At 37.0% G+C, this 13,046-nt stretch overlaps 1 protein-coding gene across 5 annotated transcripts in view; it reads right to left on the bottom strand.

Moving 5' to 3' along the window:
• Positions 1-13,046, bottom strand: part of LOC110116415 (phospholipid--sterol O-acyltransferase) — a 56,296-nt gene that overhangs the window by 19,732 nt on the left and 23,518 nt on the right. For all 5 annotated transcript variants that reach the window (XR_003702431.1, XR_002305441.2, XM_020849963.2 and 2 more), the window contains exons 7-8: positions 12,851-13,025; positions 2,231-2,330 (exon numbers count right to left, since the gene is read on the bottom strand). Coding sequence is in view for 3 of the 5 variants with exons in the window: in XM_020849963.2 (XP_020705622.1) it covers positions 2,231-2,330; positions 12,851-13,025 (275 nt within the window). In the remaining 2 variants the exon portion in view is untranslated. The remainder of the gene's footprint in view (positions 1-2,230; positions 2,331-12,850; positions 13,026-13,046) is intronic.

The raw sequence follows: 13,046 nt of genomic DNA, 5'->3' as shown, positions 1-13,046 counted from the left end.
ATGAGGGGAGAATCAATTTCAAATTTCAGATTTTGAAATCTGAAATTAAAATCTGTGAAATCTGAAATTAAATATGTGAGAGGGAGGCATTAAAGAGGTGTTTAAGTGGTGATGAGGTGGCAATTAGAGAGAGAAACAATAAGGGTGAGGTGACCGACCATGTGGAGAGAGAGAGGGGCTTGGTATTAAATAAAATGGGGCCCACATAATTAAAGCAGATTTAATCAAAAATCTGGATTGAAATTTCAGGTTTCATATATGACAAAAGTTTCCTAAAGTATGACAATCAATTGACTTAATTTGAATTTCAAATTGGGATTGAAATATAATTAAGAAGATTGCCTAAAATCAAGGATTTAATTTAAGAAAGTCATTTGTCTCATGGGGAGATTTGAAATTTCAAATCCCAAGGAGGGAGGCCAACGACTGGAAGGGGGATGGGGCCAAGGGGGCGGGGTGGATGGCCGGCGGGTGGTGACTGTCTGGGAGCCGACGGCTTGGGTGAGCAAATGGGGCGGCGGCAAGGCTTGAGGGGAGGGGGAAGGGAATTCACTACATATAAGAAAAAACAAGATTGAAATTGTGAAGACTCAAGAGATCCACTCACCTCAAGTGATTCCGCCCAAATCTCACAAAGAAATCTAAAACAAAATTTTAAGAACTAACAAAGAGATCTTTCTCCTCCAAGAAACTCACTAAGAGATCACCAAGCGGAATAAGCTTTTCATTCAATCATCAAAAACTAAAACTATTACATTGCAAGAGGCCTTATATAAGTAGGCATAAATAAAATAAGATGAAAAGACGCGAATGCCCTCAGGGCTATATAAGTGACTCAATGCCCACAGGGGCAAACTAAGAAACGAAATACAAGCGTAAATAAAACTACAAATAAATCAGAAATAGAGGCTCTGAATCGTGGCCGTCGATCTGCGTCTCCGGCGATGGTACGCGTGTCGAAATCTGATGTCCTCATCAGAGGATGATGCTTTGTATGATGTAAGGCCCTCTAATTGTCATGGCATAAAAGACAAAAGAGCAATTGAAGAACTTGAAGTTGATGATTAGACTATTATGGATGAGCTTAAAGAAATTAATCTGGGAATAGAGGAGGATCCTCATCAGAGGATGATGCTTTGTATGATGTAAGGCCCTCTAATTGTCATGGCATAAAAGACAAAAGAGCAATTGAAGAACTTGAAGTTGATGATTAGACTATTATGGATGAGCTTAAAGAAATTAATCTGGGAATAGAGGAGGATCATCGTCCAACCTTTATTAGTACTTTGCTCCCCAAACACAGTCAAAGAAATCAATGTGCTACTTTGTAAGTTTGGAGATTGCTTTCCTTGGACTTAATACAAAATGTCTAGCCTATCATTTGAAGTGGCAATTAAAAAATTGGATTTTAAGCTTCACGTGTCACACATCAAGTAGCCACTAAGGCGTATGCAACAAATATTTGACAAGCAAGGTCATTACTTAAACCAAAAGGTTGATGGAAGTTAGTATTTCATCAAACAATATGAGCAGATTAAATTGTTATTGATGTGCTTATCAATAAAAAAATAATCAAACACAAGTCTGCATTAACTTCAAGGATCTCAATAAAGCGTGTTCAAAAGATGGCTTTCAACTCCATATATCAAAATTGTTGCTTGATAATACCTCAAATTATGATATGCCCTCATTCATGGATGAATTTTCAAGCTCTAATCAAACACATATGGCACCAAATGATAGAAAGAACACGTCCTACTAAACACCAATTGACATATTCTATCACATAGTCATTTTGTTTGACTCGGAAAAATAGTAGGGCCATGTATCAAATGCTTGCAACAAATTTTTTATGGTTTGATTCACCAAAAGAAGAAAAGCAAAATTGATGATCTTATTGTCAAAAGAAAGCTCCATACAAAGCACCTCAATGATTTGCAACTCACATTTGAAAGGATAAGAAAATACAACCTTAAAACAAATCCTCATAAGTGCGATTTAGAGGTCTCCTTAAAAAAATTTCTAAAGTTTGTTGTGCACCACCAAGAAATCAAGATCAACCCTAAAAAAATTCAAGCCATTGTTGAGATGCTCTTGCCAAAAAGCCTACACCGACTTTGTTCATTACAAATGACAATTTGCTTGCATTCGATGATTTATAATCAAATAATACATGATAATGCGAATAAAACAGCAACATAATTTTTAGTTGAAATAAATTTGAAAGTACCTCAGTCTTCATATCAATCCCATATATGCAGAATATGTTCTTTAGTGGAGGCCTCTCCCAAGGTGTCAGGGGATTTAACACTGGATCACCTTGGTAATACCTGAAATTTAGACAATTGGTAGCATCTCCTTCAGCAGAGTTTCATACAGACTTTAATAATGGATATTAGAGCTATTGCTGTAGTAGCTCATGATAATAACATTAACTACAATAGAGACCTACTCACCAACATCCTTCTCATGTGTAAAAGCCACATTCATAACCACTAAGCCTTTTGAAGAGATTCCGTATTGACTATCTTTTATAAATTATACTGCTTGTCTTCATATTCCTTAGTACAATTCAATTTTTAATATTCTTTTTAATATAAATCACTTTTCAAGTAAAATAAATAAAAGAACTAACCAAATATAATACACCACAATTTTCTACAAATGTACCCCGGCTATTTCACCCTCTTGTGTACCTCAGCATTCTATCATAATTGAATGTTTCTAATAATATATCTGCATAAACTGTTGTAGCTTGTAGAGTGTAAATTGTTTCATTGAAAGGATGAAGGGCTAGAGTTTTATTTTTTAGGATGCTGTAGGTTTCCAACGAATTTCATGCAAAAATTCCAACAAATTTCTGACCGAAATTCCACCAGAAATCCTCAACATGGCACTAACGAACAAGACGATGGACATCAGGGGAAGGAAATTCCGCCGGAAAGTTCTTGTGGAAATTTCACCGGAAATTTTCGGCATCGATTCGATCCCATTCTGTTACTTTTGACGACGTCTATTTCTAACCTATATCCGTCGGAAAATGTCCCAACGGAATAAAATTTCCTACGCGCTTTTTACCAGTGGATTTTATCCCATTTGAAAGCCGTCGAAAATGAGTGATTTTCATGCAGCGATATTAGTTAATCAATGTCATTTCTTATGAAGTAACATTGCATAAAGCTATGTTGATGCAATGGAAAACTCTTGGCAGTTGAGTAGATTATTGTCATCTTGCTTGAAGCTATTATCATGAGCTAATGTTTAGAAATGGCAGTAATCACGAATGAGGTGTTGCGCAACAGAAAAGGCAAGTAATACAAATTATGAACTACTTACCCACCAATTCCTCATGTTTTGGGTTTTCTGCTTTTATGATTTTAACACAGGCTACAAATAAGGTGTGAAAAAACTTGTAATTAAAACATTAAGAAAACTAGAACGTCAAAAATAACTCAGTAAAAGGATTATCAGCTTGAGAATTTACTTTCCTAGATAATTAATTAAGAAAAAAAATTAAGTATTGCCTTTACTTTGGAACTGTATTCAACATGATAAAGCAAACAGGTTCGTGAATGCAGTTAGAAATCAAAATGACCATTTTAAAGAAAGAAGTTGATGAGGAGGCAATTGTTAATATGCTGGCATTGGTTGAGATGCCTTAAAATGGAACACTTGAACATTGCAAATCAGAGCAAAGATTGAGTACATAATATATAATTTTATTAAGTGAGAAAATCATAATTTCTAGTCAATAATACTAGAAGAAGATGATAATTAGTTGAGATATATTTAAATATCTTAGATCAATTATTATAAATATGTACATAAATAAGGATATAACTTTAGAGTTAAAAATGAATTATTAAAATAAAAAAAGTACAAAAATTATTACGTGATAAGAGAATACTTTGAAGAATTAAAGGCAAATTTTATGAAATTGCAGCTAGGTTGGCCATATTGCATTGATTGAAAGTTGGAGAAAACAAAAGTTTTTGATAGCCAAATATGCATGTCGGAGATGATAATAATAAGATGAATGTATGACAACTAGGAAGGATAATTTAAGAAAATGATTCCATAATAAAGCCCTGCATTGGGTACCCATACCCATACCCATACCCACTCACGTACCCACTCACGTACCCACCCATACCCATTTGGGTACGCTCATGGCCTCTGGGGTGAGTACTCAACATCGAGGGATAAACCAATTTACATCATTAATCACCGTATGTTGTATATTACTGCAATCCTCACTACACAATGCGGATCACTGAACCGCGCTACGACCACGGTAAATTCTAATATGCGGCTTGTAAGTTTACAGTCAGAGCAAAAGGCAAAAGCCTCAAGGCCATCAATATGTGGCGAACTGCATTCAAAAAGCGTGAAAAGTGAGTGGGTATGGGCGGCTACGACATCCCGAAAGTCACCATGGCCCACACAAAGCATGGGTACCTAATGGGTACCCAACCAGGTCCCCATGTAGGGCTTTGTTCTTCTTGATCTAAAATATCAAATTACACGCGTGAAACAGTAAAAACGGACACAAAATTAACGCGCGTGTCGGCGCGACGCATCACTTGAAAGGTCAGATGACGTCCGATCACCAAACAAATTGTGTCATTGTGACCAAAAAGTCAAATTCTCTTAGGTTGAGACCCTTCGCAGTCAAATCGAGCGCGACCAGTCAAAATCGATGATCGACACCAAAAAAATAACATGCGACGGCAACCAAATGACCCAAGATCGCAAAACGGACTTTGTCGTTACATTCGGAGCATCGTCAACATTCAAAAATGTTTGTAAATCTTCACAAAGAAAATTGCGCGTGTAAATCGACCCAAGTTCAAAGACGACAACCTGCAGCTTTTGAAAAAATTGCACGAATATCAATCCAAAAATATCTATTGCAATTTTTTGTCATTTTAATAATGGTTATTATTATCTGATAATAATAATTATCATTATTATTTAAAAAAAAAACAAAATGAAAATTAGGTTTAAAAAAAAATATATCAAATTAGATCAACTCAATTTAAATTAACACAGTACCTAGCCGTGGAATCCAGACGTCAGGCGGACGCTTCGCGTAAGCCTCCCACGATGAAGACGAGTGTGGTTTGTCCTTTTTGCATGACACACAGATTTCGTCGATCGCTAAACGAAAACGAAAAGAGGAATTTCGTTTACGACTTCTACGCAAAAAAAACTTTCGAAATTCCACTTGCTCCAGCCGGAATTCCTTCTCCACGACCGACTCTTGCTTGCTCGCCCGCCACTTTTCCATTCAAGAATTGCTCTTGCCGAAATCCTACCAGATTCGCGACTTCTCATACCCAACCAACGCCCCACAAGATCCCAGCTCCTGTTCGAACGTGTCACAAGCCCTTCGTCCTTCGGCTTCACGCAAACCACGTTTCCACACTTCCTTCGTCAAGCACGACTTCTGATCCGACACTTCATCCACCCGAACCCCATCTCCAGCCTTACCAAATCAAGGTCTATAGCTCGCCGACCCTCCGGGGGATTTTCTCAAGCCCGATGTCAATCGGACCACATACGTCAGACCGTTTTCCACCACAACTGCAAGCTCGCCTCACGCGAACCAAAATCCACGCAAGCTAGTGTCGATCTCCCTCAGTTCTCCGGTCAATTGCACGTGAATCTCATCTCACAGTTTTGCAAAACAAAGAAGTGTCAGAGGTGAAATTATTATACTCTTTTCACTGATATTATTATGCACTCATTATAAACTATAACTATGTTAATATAATCTAATTATAATTTTGTTGTTTATAATTTTAAACTGTAATTGTATTAGTTAATATTTAATTATAATCTGTAACTTAGAATCATTTAACTATAATTTATGCTATAATGATTATGTTAATTACGAGCCTGTTGTAATTATGCAAAATATAATAATCATATAAACCATGACATTGTAAGTTATAAGTTAAATTTTAATCAGGCTTTACCCGATTTGCATGCCGACACAGCAACGACATAGCCCTTAACCTAAATATCAGCATCACTGATGACTTCTGTGCAAAGGTATAAAGTTTCAAATCCCGTCCTCGATGCGTGTGATGCGTTAGTGGACCTCCTATAAACGCTCTTATAGCACAGTATGGGGGAATCCAATGCGACACATATGACGAGACAGGTAGGCCCTATACACGCTCTTGTAGCATGGTGGGAATAACCTTAAATACCCATACGCAACTCAGTCCCCCTGTGAGGAAAGAAATTTGTGTATTTTTTTTAACAGGTGCCTTGAAGATCTCATACACGCTCTTGTAGCATGGTGGAATTGAAGACTACGACCGTGATGTCTCAGGACACCTATCATATACGCTCTTATAGCGTAGTGGGAAGGCCCAGCTCTCCTACATTTCTCCCAAATGGGGGATATGCTAGGATGCTGTCGAAATTTACAACAAACAGAGGACCTGTACTTGAGCAAAAAAAAAGACAATATCAAATGCACAGGGAATTTAAATGAAACAAAGGAAATCAGACTCAAACTGAACATACAGGTGATACCTCAAAGACCCCATACATGCTATTGTAGCATTGTGGGACTGAAGAATACGGCCGCGGTGTCTACGGACACCTACCGTGCACGCTCTTATAACATAGTGGGAAGGCCCAGCTCCCCACATTTCCCCCAAACAAGGGATATGCTGGGATGCTGCAAAAATTCACATTGAAGTGCACAAGACCTGAATAATAAGAAAATCTAACTTGAGCAGCAATACAAAGGACCTGTATCTGAATATAAGTACACATAACTTGAACAAATATGCAGAGAACCTGTACAAACAACAGAGAACAGGACTTGAACTGAACTACAAAAAATTGAACCTTAAATCCTAAAATGCACAATCAAGATCAAAATGAAAATGTCAAATAATAATTTAATTCATTAAGATGAATATAAGCAATCAAGCAGGGGACTCATGACGAACAGAATATCGATACATACAAATAATGAATGTTAATCAATTCACAGCAATTACAAAATGAATATCAATCACCAATGCCAGAATAAATGATACAATGTACATAACGAACGATGTTGATGAATTCAACGGACTCCCACAACAGTACCTAGGAGGTCAAATGCATTGTACTTGCAAGCAAAAAAAAACAATCAACTGCAGAATGCACGAGTATCACCCATATGCATTAATGAAGGCCTTGATGCAAGAAACAATTCACCGGTAGATTGAAATGATGGCGTTTACAAGCAATGATAAAGGAATTGCATGCACACAACAATTAATCTAAAGACATCAAGCATTGAAAGCGGCAATGCCTTATAGTCAACATTAATTAATGCCATTGCAAACAATTATGTTGGGCTATCTATGAGTAATAATATTGGACATGCCACTAGTACAATGACTTTCTTGCAAGCATCGCACCATAAGTGCAAATAGAGAGCTTATGAAGTGATAGTTTGTATGCAAGTAGGTATCAAGGACCTGTTACAAACATGAACTGTTACAAACAGCTACAAAAGTCTCATCATGTTACAATAGCCTCATTACTAGTGGTGACAAAAAAGATGTAACAAGGACCAAATAATCCCTATAGTCGACAACAATGAGCATGAACAAGACGGCTGATATAATCTATTTGTAGATAACAATAACAGGTATATCGTGAGTACGGTGAATCCCCTGTGGACATAAATACAATACAACCCCTAAAGCAGCGGTGATTGAGATGCTGCGAATACGTTAGATATAAAGATAACTCGATGTACAGAGGAGGTCCGTTGATACGTCGTCAAAGAGAAGATTACAATGGCAATGCAAAGTCATGTAGTCGACGACAATGAGCAGATGAACAAGAGCGTTGATTCATCTACAAGCAATGACAATTGATATTATATTTGTGGATAACAACAGAGGGTACATCGCAAGTACAGCGAATCCCCTGTGGACATAAATACATATAATACCTACTATTGATATGTCGCATATGGTAGTCCATGTACGGACGATGATGAATAATGTGCAACAGGTGTTAGATCCTCCTTGCAGTCAACAACCGTCCAATAGTCAAGTGGCTACACTGGTTATTTGACAATCAAATGTTAGCATGCATGTGAGTATATGAATATGCCTATCATCAAGTGACTGACGACCAGTGATGAATGCATACAATAGTTTCCCCCCAAGAACACTTGCAACAGCAGTGATTGAGAAGCTACAAGCATGATAGGCCCCGCTCAAGTGTAGAAGTACATTCACCTCGTCGAGGCCGAGCGCTTTGTTGACCAAGTATAATTAAAAGTCCTCTATTTAATGACTTCAAAGAGTCTAATAGTCGGATATGAAGGTGACCTGGTGTACGGAGGAAAGCAATTGATACGTCATCAAAGAAAGACTCTAACGGTGGCGGGAACTATGCATAATTGAATGATTTGACTAAATGATTCTATAGAGTCAAAAAACGATTAATTGAAAAGATATTTCATCTTATCATTTCTATAGAAATATTGAGGACTTTCAGTAACCGCAAGTATCTGCAAATTGCTGCAAGAAGCCTGTTAATCTATTGTCAGCGGAAGGCACCAAGTACGACACTATGACGCGAAGTCAAATAATTTTATGAATGATTCTGTAGAAGTAAAGACTGAGCACTTAAAAGAAAAAAAGAAGAGAAAAAATATCTCATTCTATCATCTCTTCTAAAATACTGAGGCTCCAAAAAATGTGTCGCGCCATTCAGGTGAAGACTCGGAGAGCAAGTACATTAACTTAATGTCCCTCCCTCGTAACGAGTCAGGAACAAAGCAATATAACAATATCTGATCTCCTGATGAATGAGAAAAGTAAGTCTATATCAAAACAATGAGGTATCTCGTGGCAATCAGATGACAATGCTACGATTCTTCTGTAAGCAAAAGCAAGTAATTGGTAGCAAGAACCACGGGCCGCTAAAATGCAACGCCACACCGCCGGATATGCAAACTTCGTACAACCAGACAAAAGGCGTCAACAAAGCCTGAAATAAAGCCCCACGCATTCAGTAACATTAGTCACATATACAGCCGGACACCCCTCTGCACCACATGCAAACATTTTAGAATGCCCCCTCATATATGCATTGCACTTGCATGATAATATGTTGCATATGCATGTGTCATAATTTACATAATGCATTACACGTGCATGTCATATGACATCACAGTTGCATGTTAAAAGAACCTCCTGCATAAGTAGAGTGTATCATTCTAGTATGTCATTTAACATTATAAGTGCACTTAAAAATTATCTGCTTGCATAAGCAGAGGGTTTAACTCTAGTGTGTCATTTGACGCTACAATTGCATTTCAAAAGTACTATCATATAAACACATGAATGCATCATATAAAATACATCTAATGGCATATACCCGCATAGGCCATGGCAAGCGTGTCGTAGGTACACACGTGGCGTCTAAGAACACTGTGCGGATTAAGAAATAAATTTAGATTAGAACCCAATCTTCTGTCAGCGAGTAGATGGAGTCAACAAGGTTCAATCAATAAAACAAAATGTTTATAAACTCCCCAATGATAGCCGCGTTAAATGTTTATCTCAACCAGATGGGATCAATTATTTTTTTTAAATACCCTCAAACTTTCACATAATACAAATATTTTCAAATGACCCCATACACCTAGATGATGTCCGTGTTGAATATTCATCTCAACTGGAGGGAATTATATCTGTCAAAATACACCCAAACGCCCATAAAAATCCAAAATCCAACGTCTCAAAAATCAAGATATTTAAAATTGAAACTAACCCTCAAACCACTTAAAGCTTAAACATCCATCCACCCTCTGCAAAGGTTTACCGAGGTGGACAAATCTGAAAACTACTTCAACTCACAAATAGCTAATATCTAGTCGAGAATATTACTATGATTCATTCTCAATCTGTCTCTTGACAGTATGGACATGGCAAGTGTCATCTAACTTACGATTTCACCGCTAAATGGCATCGTAGGTAAACGGTTATGACTGGGACCCTCTAAACCGGATGATTTGCTGTTAAATGGCACCATTATATTACAGTCATGGTCAGCGCACATATGCTCACCAATGGCGTCAAATCATTGAGCAATGAATCAATATAATATAATCGATAGGGCACAAAGTTCTCTGTCAGCTAAGGTGGATTCAATCTTGTCCCCTTAGACAAACATCCATCCCAGATCTACAGGGTAACATTGGACGATGCAACCCATGGCCACTGATAATGATCCTTCTGCCCGGTTGGGTCGACTACCTCATCTGACTAAGTAGACCGAGGACCACGATGGCCCGGGACGACAGAACCATGGGATCTTGATCAGGCTCATCATCACTCCCCCCTTAATCGAAAGTTCTCTCTCGTAATCGAGAGGGATAATTAACTATAGGAGCTTGCGCCTATAGGAAACTAGAACTCATATCGTAAAGTCCTCGTAAAATGAGGGCGAAATCTCTGGGTAGTGTCTTATCTACAATCTCAATCTGCCTTCCTAAAATTTCCCCCATAACCTAATATGTTAAAACTCCTCGAGCGAAAGCAAAAAAACAGCACAGGGAGGCCAGGGCGCAAATTTTCAGGGCCTTCAGTTCTATAAGAAAAATGGTAAGAATAGCATTTATTAAAGATAAGGTGTTTGAAAATAGAATAAGGTAGTTTGGATTATCTAAAGAACGATAGAAAATGTGCCCATTCAACAAAAAGATAAAATTTATATCGAAGGAAGAAAACAACATGGATAGGAGTTCAAAAAGGTTTGCACACAATGAATTCAAAAACTCAAGTAAAATTCAGCAGAAACAAAAGGAAAATGAAAATTCAAAATGCCAACACCAAATAGTTGGGATAGGATAGATAATGATGGCATACATGCACTTAGTTCAGTGAAAAAAGCAACCTTAAACTCTGCAAAAGTTTAAAATTCACTTATTTAGAGAAGGCGCATGCAATGGCCAAAAACAGAGAGGTAAACTGTCTCAAATAATGAAGCAACCAAACAGAAATATTTTACTAGGGCCAAGTTAAATGTTGTATGCGCAACTAACACCACATTTCAAATGTATATGTGAAATGTTAACTATTATAACAAATATTGATCTAAATTTTAAAATCAATTTGTATGCTGAGTACGACATACTTGATATGCCATTAAAATTCAAAATTATGAATAGGTAGTTTCTCAAAACGTACACCTAAAATTGACATACATTAAGTTGTTCAATAGCATCATGTACAAATGATATTAATGAATTGGATGAGTAAACTAATTGAAATGCTCGGAAAAAAATTATTGTTCAAAATACAGAAAACCATGCAAAGCATCATCATGGATTTGAAAAAAAGAGCTTATTTGTCACAATATGTGATATAGCTTGACGTTTCAGATTGTTGGCATTAATGAATTGTACCTGGCTCAATCCCCAGCTAAGCACCCTGGTTTTTTTTTTTTTTTTTTTTCAATGAGTTGGTGGCATGATGATAATGGGGCAACAACAGAAGATAACTAGTTCTAGGCACTGGCCGATGAATGGTTTTTTTTTGGCAGTGAAATTTTTTTTTTTTTTTTTTTTTTTTTGCAATGTGGCAAAAACTTGCTCAAAATGCTAATGAGTTGGGTAAAAATTAGAACAAAAAAAGGTCCATCTTTCAATTGGTCCCATCTGAAACATGGAAACATATTTTCAGCCAAGTTCTAAAACTCTGAACTCAAAATCACCATCTTAAACATGCTTAGGTTCGATCAAAACTTTCACAATAGAAACGTTTCAAATATCAAATAAGCTAACAAAAATCCTCTCAAACGTTGATCAGGTTTAAATGTCTAAGATGTTAAATGAGATACAAGCCGCACAAACACTTGTCATCGATATTCCATTGTCACCGTAGAAAGCTTTTTTTGGAAGAAATTGCAGAATATTTTTGGAAAGAAAACCAAATTTATTGCAATACATATCCTAAACTTGAATAATAACGCTGCCCAAATTCCAACACTACTGATAGCTTCTTGGCTTGGAATTACCCAGAGACCATATACCTTAAGCATTCCCTAAATTAGTCAACCTCATAAAATCAACGCATCAAGCATAAATTATTGGCTTTATCAATAACAATTACAACTATAGTGTAACACATATAATGCAGACCCTTGCGCAAAATATTTGCAGTTCAATTTATTTCTCTCCCACATACTTCCCTTAAAAGCAATTGAAGGCAATCAACTTGTGCACAAAAAACAACAAGCAGATCAACAGCGATTCCCAAGCTTTCAACAGGAATCCGAACAAGCATTCATGAGTCACTCTCCCTTATTATACTCAAAACCAAAGTAATAAACGCCACATTACTTACTGTAGGCATCTTGACTGAATTCTTTTGATATGTACGTAATATGAATTTTCTATGAGATTTGTATGTTCTATGGATCTATTTCTATCATTCTTATGGTTCTTGCAATAGCTAGATGCGAAAAATGATCATGTCCAGTTCTTTCAAGAGATGGATCCGTAAGATATAAAATATTCGAATAAATAAACCTGATTTAAATGATCCTATATTATGAACTAAATTGGTTCAAGGGGTGGAGAAATTTCTACGGAGATCCCTTATGGTGTAACGTTTGCTTATTCTACGGATCTTATGGGACCTATTCATTCATGACATTATAGGGATGTGAAATAGAAACATTATCCTCAAGCAAAGCATGAAGTGGCACATCGTTGTTAGGTATGAAACATTTGTAGCGAAGTAATTAACAGACAATAGTTCAAATATCGACAATAACATCCAATTAGCTTGAAAGAACTTTGACTCACTTTCTGAGAAGATGCAAGAGCCTTTCACTGTCTTGGTCAAAATCTTCTATTGCTTTGAAGAAGGTACCATCAGAAACTTCCCTAGCAGAAAAGGCTAGCTGAATGGGCTTTCCACATTCAATGTTTAAGGTTAAATCCTGGGAAACTTCAGACATTGGCGGATAGGCATCACTACCTAAAACACACAACTAGTAAG

Source organism: Dendrobium catenatum, unplaced genomic scaffold (genome assembly GCF_001605985.2).
Source record: "Dendrobium catenatum unplaced genomic scaffold, ASM160598v2 fragScaff_scaffold_1341, whole genome shotgun sequence".
Classification (NCBI taxonomy): Eukaryota; Viridiplantae; Streptophyta; class Magnoliopsida; order Asparagales; family Orchidaceae; genus Dendrobium; species Dendrobium catenatum.
This window is presented reverse-complemented; position numbering and strand designations above follow the sequence as displayed.